Consider the following 17,635-nt stretch of genomic DNA (forward strand, 5'->3'; position numbering starts at 1 on the left):
ACAACAAATCACTTCACTAAGCCTTTGTTCTGCCCATTTCGCTGGGAAAGTAAGTGGATCCAGGAAGCTGCTCTGTGGTCTTGGGACTGACAGACATTTTGGGAGAGTAGACAAGTATGGTCTGCATCAATGTCTCCTGCATTCTTCTTACAGAGGGACTGCACTGTTGTGTTCACATGTGCAACGGTGTCCCCTGCAGCTCGTAGAAGCTGGGTAGGGCTGCCAATATAGTGTGGGGTGTGGCTTACCATGGGACGTGTGCTCTGCTATTGGATGGAACACACTAGTGTGGGCAGGGCATATGCTCAGCGGTGTGTATATGATACCACTACTGGAAATTGATGTAATAAACATCAAGAAAGATATTTCAATATACATAAACTATAGACTGATGCTTTGTTGCTCTTTACACACAACTGGTACAAATATTAGAGTAACTACCATAATAATAAAATAAACTCAGAGACAGAAAAGCCAATCACAGATGAGTAAAAAAAATTCTGTTTAATATCCAATGGTTTTTTAAATAACTAATATTCAGCCAATCACATTGACACAAAACTGCAATTAATTTAGAATACAAATAAATTAAAGTTTAAATATTACCTTTTTTTTTTCTTTTCAGTGCAAGATATACATTACAGTTACCATTTCCACAAAGTGACCGGTTGGTTAAAGTACAAAACAGATTTGAAAACATTTAATATTTTGTTGGTATTAACGGGGACAGAAGAATGTGCGAAACAGAGATTGTGGGTTATAGCTAAATAAATAAATAAGTCATGAGTAGTACTTCATTTAACCAGAATTATGGCTCGTCTTATGACCTTATATACCATTGTATAAGTTCTTGCAGAAAAAATAATCAGATTTTTTAAAAATTATTATCGTTTTGTTTCTAGAAACTCAATAGGTAGGTGGGAGACTTTCGATTGAACACAATCAGATGAAAATGTCTGAATCCATAGATAATATGACTGAAAAGTTGTAAGTCAAAGTGGCTGGCGTGAAGTTTGTGTAATCTGTGGGGTATATTTACTAAAGCTTCTAAAAATGAAGAGGTGATATTGCCCATACTGACCAATCAGATTCTGTGTATCATTTTTCTATTGCATCCTAGACATTGATTGACAGAATCGGATTGGCTGTTATGTAATTTTTAGAAACTTTATTCAATTTACCTCTAATAATTTAATAGTATGATTGTTTTTCAGACATATGGACATTAAATGCAAAAATGCAATTGTAATGTGTGCCATAGATGGAAATGTATCTAACATAACTATATTTAGCCTATTAATTTTCTAATTGAAAACCATTGAGCCTACAGTTGAACTTATTACACATTGAGAACTGCAATTTTATTCATGAAAGTCACATCAAGTCCCTAGGAGCTAGTGACCACTGAGCATGGCCGTGATGATATTAGTCCCCAAAAGGACGGAGAGGCTGAATATTTGACACGTAACAAAATGGCCGCCATCACAGTGTGGACTGGTGCACATTAAGGAAAAAGGTACACAAAACTAAGCAAGGCTGCTACCACTGCATGGTTTTGTTTGTGTACAATATTATGCAACTTAACCATTGTTGTTTCACAACACAATAGTACATTTGTAAGTTAATGATTAACATTGTACTGCGATTCTGCAGTTGCTACATTCTCGATGAAGAAATATGCTGGTACACAAGTAAGCACTAGAGATTTATAGACAGATTTTTAGAGGAAATTTCCAACCAAATACTACTAGAACTAAATGCTAACCTTTGGAGAGAGATAAAGTGGGCAGATATACCAGCAAATCATAAATACATAAATGCCATGTCACATCTGTGTTCCAGTGAACCCGGGGTTCTCAAACTCTTTCACTCTGGGAACCCATTAGCCAATAATAAAATAATACAGGGCCCCTGTAAGTTACCGTAGAATGGTCAACACATGTGGTCAGCTGATGGCACATGCATTGTTGAGGCACAAGATAGTCAGGACTCACAGTTTGGGAACCACGGATCTAGTGTTTATATCCCAGTGAGCATTCCGTCCTGCATTAGGATTGCCCTGATGAGCACCCAAACTTCGATATATCTGCTCAGCGGGTGCACATCATCCAGTGTGTACCCAGCTTTAGGTGCTGATTGTTTGGTACTTTATCTTTGTTTACTTTTTCTCTCTACAAGGTTAGTACATAGACCCTAATTTTTGCTACTGGATCCTCTCCCTCTTAATGTAAGAGCAGAATGGGCTTGATGACAGTGACTTCTGTCCTACTGAGATACTTAACCCCATCCTCCAGTCAATGCCTCGCTAATATCTAATTGTATGTAGCTGAAATTCACTGCGCTCTAGTTCAGTAACAGTAGGATCTCATGTACCCATAACACTGATTAGTCAGTGTGGATGGTGTAATGGTTAGCATTACTGCCTCACAGCACTAGTGGAGTTCAATTGCCATGGATTCATTGTATATTCTCCCCCTACATGAGTTTACTCAGGGTACTCTGATTTTGTTTCGCAATCCAAAAATATACTCATAGGTTAATTGGCTCCAAAGACAAAAAATAACCCTAGTGTGTGTGTGTGTGTATGTGTGTATGTGTGTGTGTGTACATAGGCAGACTAGAATGGCCAAGTGGTCAATCAGAAAGTGCTCTCTACACTAATGGTCAAGTGTATCAGACCTTCTAAATAAGAAAAAAATTGAGGTTGTGCCCATTGCAATCAAACAGTCAACCAATCCATCAGATCCTAGCTATCATTTTATAGAATGTGGCAGATAAATGACAGCTAGTATGTCGTTGCCATGGGCAATGCCCCCACCTGTCCTTTTTAGTAGATGTTTTGGTACTTCTTCCCCCTCTGGGTCACAAATGTAAGTAGTTCTTACCCCATGTGTCACAGGTGTATTAGCCATGACACAGGCACTAGGGGTAGGAGACAAGGGTGCAAGAATTGAAATCATGGTGCTAGGTTGCTAAGCCCCAGCTGATGTGAAAGCAAAATTGAATATATAGAATAAAATTTGTATGGACTTCTGATTTAATTGGGCGGATAAAATGAAATAATTTAGGAAGCCATCTGACTACCTTTAGAAATCTGACCCATATTGTAGGAAAAACTAATGCTATCTGGTTAAACGTGAATCTAAACCAGGCAGCAGGTCTCTCTTATGTGTCTATATTTAAATGGCTGACTTAGTAACCCATGAAAGAGATGTAAATAGGTTTAAATAATCCCTCTAGATGTTTATTTAGCAACTACATGACTGAGGATACCCACCAACATTACCTACTGCAGTGTGTACACCAGTGATTCCCAAACTGTGTTCCGTGAAACCCTGATGTACACAATGGTCTCCTTCGCTCTTCAGGAAACAGGAAAATGGAAGTCGGCCATTTTGTACCAAATGAAATTGGTCTTGCTGGAAGGTATATCAGAGTAACACTTAAACATTTGAACATTCCATATATTTTACCCTACTATCTTCACTGCTGGAATAGTCCAGTGCCAATCACTTGAGATTGAAGCTGCAAAGTGTCTGAGGCACAGGTAAATGTTTTTTTTTTTTTTTTAGTTAATTAGATGAGCCATGTAATGCCCCAAATCCAACACAAATTTGATAAACAACCCTAGAAATAAATAAAAATAGAACCATAGAACCAACACGGTCATGAAGTTATAATTTTTTTCTCATCTGGGTACAGAACCCCTTTCTGTGGTTTCTGCATTATTTATGGCCTCAATGTTTCAATCATAAGTGACAACAAGAAATGAATTCTCTTCTCATCAGCATTACAGTAAAAGTTAAATATGCCTGAGTGGGGTCATTGGATTTCTGAAAACACCTTCGGATTGGACCAACACATCGTGGGTGCTAAAAAGCACCTGTGATATGCCGCTGATGGGTCCGACCCTACAGATTGAACCTGCAGCAGGTTCAATCTGTAGGGTCTGACCCGATGCGCACGGGTTGGATGGGGTGACAATCACATCCGATGTTGGACAATTTCTTGGCCCTATCTGTCAGAATCGGGCAAAATCGTCCCAAATTGGATAAGTGTATGGGGGCCTTAAGAGAATGTTTGATATTTAGAAAAAATATTGGTTGTTCAATAAGTAAAGTAACCACCTCTTATTTGTAATGTTCTCCATTTCTTGCTAATTTGTCGAGGTGTATGGTGATAACGTCATGTCACGGAACAGATTTAAAATAGAGAAAATTTAACACGGGAGGGTTCTACTTACTTTACTAATTGAGCTACCCTTGTAGAATTGAACATTATCTGCTGTGAGAGGAAGCAAATAAAAAATATTTACCTCCAAACACAATTTGAAAAAATATTTTCACTCAGATCTATAATAACAAGGTTACATCCTATCCGACAAGCAGAACCATGGTGGTTTGGTGTCTGGCATTTGCTGATTTTGGAGATACTTCATCTGCTCAGAGCTACTGGCACTGAAGAGGTGTCATACACCGCGTACTCTTGTAATGCATGCTGGGAGTGGCGAGGATAAAGAAGGGTATCAGAATATAATTTCAGTTACTGGTGGGTCTCTTCTGTCTTATGGTCACTTCTGTCACTACTTCCTTTTTCCTTTGCTATGTTATACAGATGCGTTTACACCTTCACGCTACCCTGCAGCCTTCACATATTAAAGCACATGGCCGATATATATATATAATGTAAGATACACATAAATCTCTTGCCCAACCTCTTTACAAGTATCTCTAGCGGGTTACATTCTGAAGATTGCAGCTTCTGCAGTATTTGTAATGAACCTTTTTTTCCCAAAGGTGCAAATCTACACTAAAATATAGCAACCAATCAGCGATCTGTTCTTGTCCAGTACTAGACAGACAATCAATGAAAATGTCTAAGTGACAATGTTCTAATGACGTAGGTGCAAATTTTCACCTTTAGGAAATGTTCACTAAAAACCCTCAATGTGTGATAATTATGAACAAATGAGATTAATTTACCATAATGAGGGAAATCCATAAAATGATACATTAGGGATACTTGATGTAACACTGAGAAACTAAACTACGGTGCCTTCTGTAGCCAAATAGTTTCTACCTGTGACCTCTCCATCCTATCCAGTACCTGCATTACCTCAGCAGCAGGAGGCTTACACTCACCCTTTGCCTAATAATCAACGGTATTACAGAGCATGCTTAAACCTGCTTAACTGCAATGAGAATGACTTCAGCATCATATCATCTCTGTGGAATTGAGGGGAAGACAACCTCAGGTAAGAAGCGAACAAAGGAATGTAGACTGTGCACAGCTGTTGTTTCACATTTGCAGACGCTGTAGTGTCTCCTCATGACCCAAGTTCTCCTCTATGTACAATGCATCCCAGTAACAGAGACACAAAGTCATTGCTCCCTGCTGGTCTACTGAGATTCTAAATGCAAGTGATAGAACACCACAAAAACATGAAGTGGGACGTGTCCATTGAAGGTATGCCCGTAATCCAGGCCGTGCACCAATCCTAGATGATGAGAGAGCTGTACCGCTGGTTACTCATGAACAGATATGTTGAAAGAAGGATTCCGATTGGTCAATGCATACAGGTTTCAAGGGGATGCTTTGGATGAAAAAAAGAGGGACACATCCGGTAGCTTGAACCAGGCTGAAAATGAGCTAAATGAAAAAACCACAAAGTTTGGGTATTTATGAAAGCCTTCCCATGAGTTTAGCTAGAACCTCAGAACAAAGAAAAAAAATGACTACAAGAGGTTAATACTAATGCACTGTATAGGTAATTTGCATCTTAAACATAAAAAATAGCTTTCTCTTCTTCAAGGTTGGACGTACCAATGAATCAACTCTACTCCTGTGGATAGCATCAGTCCCTAGATATAAATCTATGTAGTATATTCTCTGAAATGCCAGCAGCATAGTAGTTAAAAGAATGGTCCATTACAAGCGCAACACTACTGAGTGTTCCAAATAATATAAAAGTATATATTAACCATCTTACCGGCAGATGGGCCTGCAATGCATTGACTTACTTGCTGAAGACCCATCTGACAGCAGTGTAAAAATAACACCCAATCAATCTGGACCATAGTAGATGCTCCAGTAACAAAATCCAACACTTGTGGGGTCAGTTCCTCCTATGCTGGACACACTTAGTGATCCGTGCAGAGTACTCCGAATCCTAGTATATCTGAAGTTCCAGTGTGAAGTCATGCCCTTCTCATTTCTTCACTGCTTCTCATTGTGCAGGACATGTTGTGTGGGGAATCCCATGTCTCGGGGAAGGATGTGCTACCCCAAAGTATGTCCTGTTAAGAATGTCCTTCCCAGCTTGTAGGCCGAGGTGTGAGTTGCGCAGGATGTGTTAGAAAGTTTGCTGTGTAGCTGAGAAAATGCTCTCATTGACTGCAGCTTCCTCAGACCACTATAGAGCAGAAGACAAGGAGGAAAAAATAAATGTATATGAAATTCATTTGTTTACCGTTTTATCATTAGAATTATTTAATATTTAAAAAACATAGTTGAGAACTTTACTGTTACAAGCACTATGGTAACTCCCAGTATAAGAGAATTAAAAAAAACATTGTTTAAAGTCAGTGCTCAAAGAAAGTAGAAGTAGAAAGTAGAAGTATTTTTAAATACGGGAAGCATTCATTGGGCCCCCGAGAAACCAACAGCAATCCCAAATAACCAGACACTTACTCAGCTGACTAAGGGACAGATGTATCAAGCTTCAAAAAGTGATAAAATGGAGAGTGATAAACAACCAGCCGAATATGCTGGGGACCGAGTGTGTCAGTACTTAGTGCTCCAACACCAAATACTGACACACAGAAGGATACACAATGTTAGATAGATCTACACGTGTACATAAATGTATGTTTAGAGAGAGGGAGAGACAGAACTGCAAATATTTACACACACTTTCTCTGATGCTCCAAAATGGCCTGATTTTTAGGGAGTCACTGCTGAGGCCTTGGGAAACTGTGGCTGTGACAGATTAGCAGTGCCATTGGCTACATTTCCCAACCATCTCTTCTCTTTTCAAATGAACACACACCATCATTTCTTAATAATTTACCCCAAGGCATGCTGTACAGATTCTGTGCCCGATTACACACATGGGGATGGGCAAACAACAACCATTGCCTGGCATATTGGGTGTTGATCAGTTGCAGTAGGGCCAAAAGGCAAAACTAAGGCAAAGCATGCTGGGATGTGTAGTTCGTCAACAGCTGGAGGGCTGCTTATTGCCCACCTCTATTCTAGAGGATAAAAATCTAGAATCTGATTGGTTGCTATAAGCAACATCCCTCACTTCTAAAAACTCACACAGTAAATTTACTAAAGAGGCATGTGGACACCTGTGCTATAAGGCAGCAGAATAACATGTCATTTCTATATAACAGTTTGGACGATGAAAAGAAACATTTGATTGGTTGGTATATGATACTGTATATCATATTTTTCCCCACGTAACAGTTTCCATAAATGTGTGATACCTACAGTATATTTTTATTTTAGCACCTTTGGTACATCAAAACCATTTATGGTGAATTAGGAGCTAATTTGTTATTCCCCCATTAGCCCTCACATTTAACATAGGAAAACAGCAGGTGTGACTTGGCCGAGTAGAGAAAAATATTCAGCCTCTGATTTGAGCACACAGCAGAACCTCAGTCGGGAGAGGACTCCTTCCACATCTTTCCGTGAGACACAAAGTAACTCTGTGCACGTCCCGGCCTCACAATGGCTGCGTTATTTTCATGCCGGCAGTTAAACGTTCCTCTAATGGATACTGGAACCTTTCAGAGCTGCTGCTCACTGGTTTTAAACTATATCTGGCAGGCGGCCACGGATTTATGGCCTTGGTTTGCCCTTTTCACCCACGAAAACCCTGGACCTCCCTGGTTTCCCAGCTTCATCCTATAGAACATGCTGTTTCCACTTTATGACCTGGGACGGATGTCCTGCTGGTGCTCTATAAAACTGAGCACAGGCGGAAAAACAGCTTGGCAAACGGTAGCAGATAGTTGAGAAATCCATTAAACCAACGAGTATGTTACGATGCCTCAGGATATTCCTGCACAGCGAAATAACTAAGGGCTACTGCCTAATCCTGATATTGAAAATGATCGGTGACCACCAACAGGCCGAGGGTGTGAATAACTGATTAGCTCCCATCGATAATTTACTGCCTATGTAAAAGTGCAAAACAAATATGGCTCCTTGTCCCCATAGTTACCTGTCTCTGTTTTGCAGCAGGAGGCTCCCCCTTTGAAGAGGCCTCCCGGCTTCTCATGCCAGCATAGAGCTCCTCGACACCACTCACACTGCTTTCTCCATCTGCAGCAGCTGCAAAACAAACAAGAGACACTTACTAACAGAGGGTCACTATAAATCCCACAGCTAAAGCCAGATTAATAAGTATTGCGCTAGTACTGGCTAGCATAGATTCTATACAAAGTATAATTGGTGCAAGTGCGTTTGATCTGCATGCAAATGTGTCTGGTGTAACATCCGTGGCAATGTGCACATCCATACCATGTGGCTTTTGAGCTGCACATGTCTTTCACTTGCTGTCCCCAGCACTCGGAGAGATAGGTTAAGGGCACGAAGTTATGCACACCCCTTTAAGATGCTTATTTTGGGTGACACATACCGTTAACAAACATTGCTTACTACAGATAGACGCTTATAAGCATATTTGCTCCAGACACATCTGGGGCCGTGGCTAGAGGTGTACTAGTAGTGCAATCGCCCAGGGAGAAGGGTCCTGGCTGGAACAGGCCTCGTTGTTGACTCATGCAATCTGATTGCAGCTTGCAGGGGGCCTGACAGCATTTTGCAACTGGCAGTGCATCTACAAGGGACTTGCTGGGCAGGTACTCCGCAATGTGTGGAGCTGTCCTGGACGAAAGATGTTGACGAAATATTTTGACGACAGGTGAAAGACGAAAGATCTAGCTACAGTTTATAGGCTTTTTTTGAAAGATATCCAAATTGAGCTGCACGCACAGTTGACGAACAATCTTCATGAACAACTGGCGGGCATGCGCATCATCATTCCTCGTTCGTCTGTCGCCAATATCTTTCATCAACATCTTTCGTCCAGGACATTGGGTTCAATGGAAATGTCTTTCAACCAAATTGGTAAGAAAAATTGTACAGTGTGTATGCACCTTAAGGCCATCGTAGAGTAAACAATCTTACTTACTGCATTAATATGCAGACCACAATGAGCAGAGCTGTGGCTGCCACGGACACTGCCACCAGTGCAGTGATAGTTTGCTTCTTCTGATTTGCAGCAACAACTGCAAGTAGGTCAGCATGCTCACAGCGTGTACCAACGTAGCCTTGAAGGCATCTGTGGAGACAGAATAAGATACATGCAATTAACAGCAGAGCACCAACAGTAGCAAGGATTTGGAATGTGTGTGTTTTACTCAGCTATCTCCACTGAAAATACAAGCCAAGTACTGGTGCTGCATGTGTACTGAACATTTTAAACTAGATGCTAGTGTCTTAAAGTACTGAGTGCCAGATGTAACAAGCTTCAAAAAGTGATAAAATGGAGAGTGATAAACAGCCAGCCAATCAGCTCTTACCTGCCATGTTATGTCACTGATGCACTTTATATGGACTCAGCACTTTCATGCACAAGCACTTTTTGACCGGGAACCAGACGCCCTAAGCCCTCTGCGGTGGTGCCGCAGACTTGGACTCAAGCATAGCCCACCGCAGCCCACATTCAGGGTGAGGTATAATTGTATATTACCCGGCATTTACTGCATGATTTTGGCACGTGGTCCTGATACTCAGTATTTCACTTGTTTTATTGTATTTGGAAAATAAAGAATATTCTGCACATTTGTTGAAAACATTTTTTTATGGTCTTGCGCCAGAGCTATTCATTAATCTTGTTGCATTTGTACCTAGAGGTGGTGTACCTCTTTTATGAATCAGCTGGCTGCATCACTATAATTGGTTGCGCAATTTCCCCACTATCCTTTGTACTACAATGCTTTAGGTCAGTGGATCCCAAACTTTGTGCCTAGGGCGGCACCCAGGTATTTCACAAGGCTCTTGCAGGGGTACCTCAGGTTGGTTGTCCAGAACCAAACTAAATTATTTATGGTCAAGTAGACAGGGCCAGCCCAGTGCTAGTGGCTGCCAATCATTAAATGTGGACAATGAGAGGCATAATTCTGTACACCACCACATAACTGACCCTGAGCATGACAGGTCAGCACAATTTACTATATAATTTTCCAAATTTAGCAATATCAAAATTTTGGCCTAGGGGTACCCTGAAAAAACCCAAATGCTGATACTTTAGGGTGCCGTGATTCAAGACACTTTTGGAAACCACTGGTTTATGTAGGAAAAAATTAAAATGACCAACCATATTTTATCTGGGTTACATAGAGACTTATGTAGGGTACACACCAGAATGATTTGGCCTCAAACACCCAATTTAGATACAATCTTGACCGATTGTATGTAAATTCGGTATGTTTTGGGCCATTTCGGATCCATGGGTCGTTTGGTTGTTTCACAGATCCTACCTGCAGCATGTAGGATCTGAAAACAACCATTCAGATGGGTACAGGTCGAGATCGGATCGGATTCAGATCGTGTGCAGGTCGTGTGCTCCAACAGATCGTGAGCCAATCGTACGATTGTCTTGTGTACCAGGCATTATTTGTCTACTGGCATACACAGGAAATGTGCAATGGGTCATAAAGGGTAAGTGGACTGTGGAGACTGACACACTTCCTGTTCCATATGTTGGCAGGGGAACATTTTGTAGGATCACGTTGGAAGAAGTAATTCCAGTAACTATTATCCATAGAACATTAAACACAGTCACTGTGCATATAGGGAAATTACACTCCAGGTCTCAAAACGCATTCATTTTTTTGCTTCACATTATTCTATACCTTTTCACCCCCACCCCCCCTAATGGAATTCATTATATTCTGATAAAGATTGCTGTTTAGGAACCACATGTCCCAGCTGACTGGAAGGCATACATTAATTATTGGGATGAGTACTTCCACAATAGCTGGCAGCAATTCCTAAACTGTTGGGCAGCATGGTGGCATAGTGATTAGCATTGCTCCTTCGCACCATGAAGGCATAGATACCTCCCAATATGACCCTCTCCAGGAGGGGAAAAAGGCTGTTTCTGGACTTTCCTCTTAATAATGGATTACCATCACCTATGGTATAACACCTTTTTTTTAAATCAAATAACCTGTTCAAAGCAGGTGATGGCAATCATAAATTAAAAGGGAAGTCCAGGAACAGAGCATTTTGTCCCTCCTGGAATGGGTCATGTTGGGAGGTATGACGTCATGAGTTCAATTCCTCTTTGTGACCCATCTATGTGGAGTTTGTACATCCTGCTTATGTTTGCCTGGGTTCCCTCCTAAAAGATATTGGTCACTTACACACAGGCTGGTTCTGCCTCCTGCACAAGAAACCTGCACGTCCCATGGAAGCAGTAATCACTGTGAGCGTCTGGGCAGTCTAGAAAGTGAGATCGAACTGCAGCTGCAACTGGAGGATCTGCAAATAAAAAACATTACTGTTAAGAAAAGTATCTATGGACTATGGTGAATTAGACACAAAATATATGGGATAATGCACTTCCTATTGGACATACCGTATAGCAAATGCAAGTGTGATTTTTACAGCAAGCGGCAAAAACCTAGCTTTGATACACTTGATCAGTTGACACAGATCCCCATTCACATTACAGTATAGATATATATATCTATAAAAATCCAAGTGGGCTAAAGCAGTGGTTCTAAATCTCGGTCCTCAGGACCCCCCAACAGTGCACGTTTTCCAGGTTACCTGGCTGGTGCACAGCTGCACTCATTATTCACTGACACATTTTAAAAGATCACAGGTGCAGCTAAGCATGTCACCTGTGATCTGTGTGGAGACTTGGAAAATGTGCACTGTTTTAGCAACTACCAGTACGGATGATGTAATGGTGTAATGTAATGGGACAGTACGGATGGTGTAATGGTTAGCATTACTGCCTCACAGCACTGAGGTCATGGGTTCTATACCCACCATGGCCCTAACTGTGTGGAGTTTGTATATTCCCCCTGTACTTGCATGGGTTTTCTCCGGGTACTCCGGTTTCCTCCCACATTCGAAAAATATACTGGTAGGTTATTTGGCTCCCAACAAATTAACCCTAGAATGTCTGTGTGTGCATGTACATGTGGTAGGGAATTTAGATCGTAAGCTCCACTGGGGCAGGGACGCTCTGGGGGGAATGCGGGAGACTTGCCCACCTTCCGGGGGGGCCGGGAGAGCGACCCGATTTTTGGGAGACTCCAGGCCATTCCGGGAGGGTAGGCAAGTATGACACAGACCTTCATATATATTCAGTTTATACTATTAAAGCTATGGATTGTCTCTACAGTATGTATAGAAAGCAACTTATAATATTCAGTTACAATGCAATGTCATAATCATATATATATAGTAGACTAGCTTTCGAAGCTTTTGCTTCGAGCGGGCTTAGCTAGTTATTATATAATTGTTTTATATACCAGCCATGTGCAATTCATCTTCTTTGCATATCTAATTATTTATTTTAATTAGGGTTAATTAATTCCACCCAAAACTAAATACCTAGCTTTTCTATATACTGTACACTTGTGTACCATCTTATGAGTTTTTGTCATTTTTTATTTTTCTATGCTTTTCATGATTTTGTTATGACAGCTGTTTATTTCCGTGGCCATCAGATACGGCACATATCTGCTGTGTCATCTGCACTACATACATTTTACACGGCGACAAAAATAAACAGCTCTGCCTGGGGTACTTGTGTATTATCACGGCGCCCCCGATATTTAGTCGCACGATTTTTTATCGCATCACATGCCATACACCCGATGCACTGCGATGCGATGCGATGTAAGCCCCCTATACGATGTTAAATTGTATAAGCACCCTAATGGGTGCTTTTAAGCACCCTAATGGGTGGTTACAATGTTAAATGCACCCCCACGCCACCCCCCAGTATGAACGTGAACCCGAAGAGTGGCGAGTGCTGCGAGCCCGCGAGGGGCGGCGGTACGCATCCTCCAACCTTTTCATACCCCCACTATCCACGTCGGCGTGGAGTTGATTATATAGAGTGTGGTGAGCGCAGCGAGCCACCGAGCCCGAAGCGTGGCGAGCCCCGCGAGGGGAGGCATATACCTGTGAAGTGATGCTGCGCTCGCCACACTATATAATATCAACTCTACGCCGACGTGGATAGTGGGGGTATGAAAAGGTCGGAGGACGCGTACCGCTGCGCTCGCCACACTTCGGGTTCACGTTAATAGTGGGGGTAGCGTGGGGGTGCATTTAACATTGTAAGCACCCATTATTTATAATCGCATCGCATTGTATGGCATTGTATGCCATATACAATTTTAACATTGTATGACATTGGGGAACATTGCGCGATATCGCATCACATACCATCGCATGCCTTATGGTCTGCGGTGCGATGGGCGCCGTGATAATACACAAGTACCCTGTCTGGTTATATAAAGACGTGGCTGAAACGCAAGGAAATGGCCTAGAATGAATTTAGTAAAGTTTGCACAAGACGTGCATATACTGTGCATCAATTAACTAATGCTATCGGATGTAGCACATTGGTTTAAATGTAATTAAAGCTACTAAACCTACATCAGAGAAGCATAAGGCGAAAGCCTTCCTTCACAATATATACAATAAATGTATGATACCGCAGTATTCACATTATTAATATTATTATTCAGTTTCTTATATAGCGCACACATATTACGCAGTGCTATATTATATATTATTAATAGAATATTTGAACATTCACATCAGTCTCTGCCCCAGTGGAGCTTACAATCTACAGTATATTCCCTACCACATGTACACACATTCTAAGGTTCATTTTGTTGGGAGACAATTAACCTACCAGTATATTTTTGAATTTTGGGAGGAAACTGGAGTACCCGGAGGAAACCCACGCAAATATAGGGAGATTATACAAAGGGGGTTATTCCGGTTGAATCGCAGGGCATGCGAATTCACAGCCTTGCGAGTCCACCAAACCCCGCCTTGCGAATGGTTGGCTGGTGCCCACCCATCTGCGTAACCTTGATGGTCGCCGACCATGGGTGGTGCACACATATAAAAGTGACTCTCAAGTCACTTACATATGAGTGTACGCTGGGAAGGAAATGGGCGGTGTCAGCTGCACGCCACCCCCACCCGCTTCATGTCCTCATTAGCATGGGAATGTCCATGAAAAGCTGGGCTTTCCCATAAGCCACCCACCACCCCTCTCCAGCCCTGCTGCGAACGGACCTGAATAAGGTCTAAACTCCGCACAGTTAGGGCCATGGAGGGAATCGAACCCATGACCTCAGCGGTGTGAGGCAGCAATGCTAACCATTACACTATCCGTGCTTCCCATGAAGCAGTCTGTCACTCACACAGTATTTTCCATGTACTATAATGAGCCAATAACAGAGTTTGAGCAGTATCTGCAGGTAACGTCTCGTAAGAACAAGACTAAACTCTTGGGTGAACATTTCTCCAACATCCCAGAAATGTGAAAAGGAAAACCCGGAAGCTATGCGGTTATACGCTACAGATACTAGGCGGAGATGTTTGCCACTATATCCATCATTTGACGGGTTAACTTGCCCTACTGGCGGTGATCGTGCCCATGACGTTGTGGTTATATTGGAATTTGCTAAACAGCTTAAAAATTCCCTGTTCTAAGGGGAGCTGATAAGTATGTTTTATACGCGCAGGGAGCAGCTGCAACTTTATACAAAGACCTGTGTTGTTTTCTCAAAATAACATGCCGGCTTCTCATAAAATACCAGTAACGGCACAAACAGACACGGCAATACTAACGGAAACAGATTTCTCAGGATCAGATAAATCACCCATTTTTTTCATCCCTGTCAGCTCTGTCTTACAGAACAATAGTAGGTGTGACTGAGTTTAACACCCAATTGTCAAGGCAGCACCCACAGTGCAGTGCAAACCCATGCATCCCTGTAGACGCCCATGTAGCCATGCACATTTATGTAAAGTTGGGCAAACCTGTGCAGAAGCTGTAGATTTGCACTGTCATAAATGAGCCAACAATTGTTGAAATTCAGCTTGTACCGCTCTTGTCAGCGGGAGTATCCAGTTGCCCAGAAACAAACCTCCCACATCCTTCCCAACGGACAATACATGCAGTGTGAAGGGTTCGACTGAGCTGCTGCACATGCCCAGTGGCAGCAGATTTTCCTAAAATCTGAGGGCTCAATCATCGCAGCAGAAAGAGAATCTGGTAATTGACTAGGGTGGCCAATCCCGGCATCGGAATCCCGGGATATGGCCCTAAAAATGCTGGGATTTGAATCCGGGATGGGACCTTCCAATCCTGGGATACCAGGATTAGCTGCCCATGCACAAATCTAATGCTGCGTAGCATTTGAGCAGCTGCCCAGCTGTTTCCGACCCCGGCGTGCGGCTCTACCCCCCTTACCCAATCCAGTCCGCATCTCTGAGTTCTGGGCACATTGTCCTCTCTGCTGCTTCTGCCACCCCCCCCCCCCCCCCTGCCGGCTCTGCTCTGCCACTCGCCCGATGCTCCCAGAGGCACCGCTGCTGTCTACACTGCTCCCGGCCACCCGCACATATAAGTAAATGTGTGGGTGACTGGGGTGGGGAGGGGGTGGGGAGGGGGGGCTTGTTTTTTTTAGGGATGTCAATTCTGGGATCGAATTTAAAAAAATGCCCTGAGATTGGCATTAGTGATCTATCATGATCATTGGCCCTGAATATGCTTTATATACTGTATTACATAGACTGAGCTTTGGGCCTTATTCATCATGGATCACTAATTAGAGAATACACAAATTGAGCAAATGGGTATGGATGGTAAACACAATGTGGCAGGAGGATAACTGACAGGAATCTGCCGTTCGGGGTGGAAACCTACCGTTTTCTGGGTGTGGTTAAAAAAACGCAACCGAGCCCAGGTGTTTTTGAGGAGGGGAGATTAGTGGAGGCCTCAGACCTACTCACATTTTTACAGACGGAAAAGTCTAATAGAGGGTTTCAGGAATTGCGTATGGATTTGCAATTAATGAACCATTTGGAAACCACGCTCCAGAAAAGCTGCTTTTTACCCCTGGTCAAGGCGATTTGTGAAAAGAAAAGAAACAAGGATCAAACAACAAAGCGGTTAAGTATAAAAAATGTACAAATGCAACTGGAAAAATAAAACGTGCCGTGTTGTGCTGTAGTCTCAGATGATCAAAGTGGCTGAGATATGTATTGCTCACTAGATACACGTTGCTAATCATATGGTGATACCTTCATATTTAATCTATCCATCATCATCATCATTGTTTATTTATAGAGCACACACAGGAGAATGTGCATCTGTCTATGAAAACAGACATCTATCCCAGTGATTGGAACAAGGCATGGACAATCTCTGTGCTGTACTCAGCGAGAGCTCCAGGACACAGAGCTGATATACAATGGGGCCTTACATGTAGTGGCTATAGCAGACAACATGACTACAGGTTAATAACAGGACTGATATTAGAGGGGATCTGTGGTGATCTTCTGACTACATTTATTAACATGCCCAATCATCTTCTTACTACAAATATCCATACTACAGTAGCTGCCTCTGGGAGGAGACAGTGAGCTCTGCATGGTGGGGGGGTGTTACGCGTTATGCTGGGGTAATGGGCAAGGAGGAATGATGCATGTTAAGGGCTGAAGGGACGTGTCCACAAAATTGTTTCCTCCCGCCCCACAATGCTGAGATTACAGGCATTGTTGGACAGGGGATGGGGCTATGATTACATGATTCAGTGTGTCATCGTGGTACACTGAAGCTATGAATTGAACTGCAAGCACCTCTGAATAAAGCCCCAGTCCACTATCTTAATCCTGTAGCCCAGCGGTTCTCAAACTGTGGGTCCTGAAATATCTGTTGAATTGTCTGTTATTTTAGACTCCTCCCATCATTTTGTGCCTCCACAATGCTGCCCTGTATGTGCTGTCTGCTGACTACATATGTGATGTGATTACCTTATGCAGTCACTTGCTGGGGTCCTGTCATTATTTTTATTGTCTGATGGGGTCCCAGAGCAAAATAGTTAGAGGACCCCTACTGTAGCGTATGGACAGTGGATGCAGCCACTTTCAGAATATCAATTTACTAGGAATCAATGAATTCACAGAAACACTAATCGTACATTACTTTTGGCCTAATTCAGGCTTCTATGGAATTGCACAGTTGCAGAGAAGATTTCTTCCCCCTCAAATTTGTCCAGATCTTGGTCTACTCTGAGATATTTAGGAGGATTAAACAATGTCAGTTAGTTTTTACATATAAATGGGTGCCCGATTTGGAAGGGAATAAAGAAATAGGACATGATTAGATTGCTTGTTCCATTTAGCCAAGTAGTTGCACTTTTATCTCTTCCCCTTTGCAGTGTGTTGTAACAAGGAGTCCTGGCCTGCTGACTAGGCCACCTACCAGGTGTATTGTCTCCCTGACTCTTCTCTCCTCACCTACATATTCCAACAATAAGCCAACTCTGAACTCTCTGTGACC

The 17,635-nt window shown here is 42.4% G+C and overlaps 1 protein-coding gene across 2 annotated transcripts in view; it reads right to left on the reverse strand.

Moving 5' to 3' along the window:
* Positions 1-489: 489 nt before the first annotated feature.
* TGFA (transforming growth factor alpha) overlaps positions 490-17,635 on the reverse strand; it is a 54,538-nt gene continuing 37,392 nt past the window's right edge. For both annotated transcript variants that reach the window (XM_083184537.1, XM_083184538.1), the window contains 4 exons: positions 11,445-11,562; positions 9,206-9,355; positions 8,234-8,343; positions 490-6,412 (listed from right to left, as the gene is read on the reverse strand). In XM_083184537.1, coding sequence (XP_083040663.1) covers positions 6,405-6,412; positions 8,234-8,343; positions 9,206-9,355; positions 11,445-11,562 — 386 coding nt within the window. In that variant the 3' untranslated portion in view covers positions 490-6,404. The remainder of the gene's footprint in view (positions 6,413-8,233; positions 8,344-9,205; positions 9,356-11,444; positions 11,563-17,635) is intronic.

The sequence above is a fragment of the Crinia signifera genome, chromosome 4 (genome assembly GCF_055691185.1).
Source record: "Crinia signifera chromosome 4, ASM5569118v1, whole genome shotgun sequence".
NCBI lineage: Eukaryota > Metazoa > Chordata > Amphibia > Anura > Myobatrachidae > Crinia > Crinia signifera.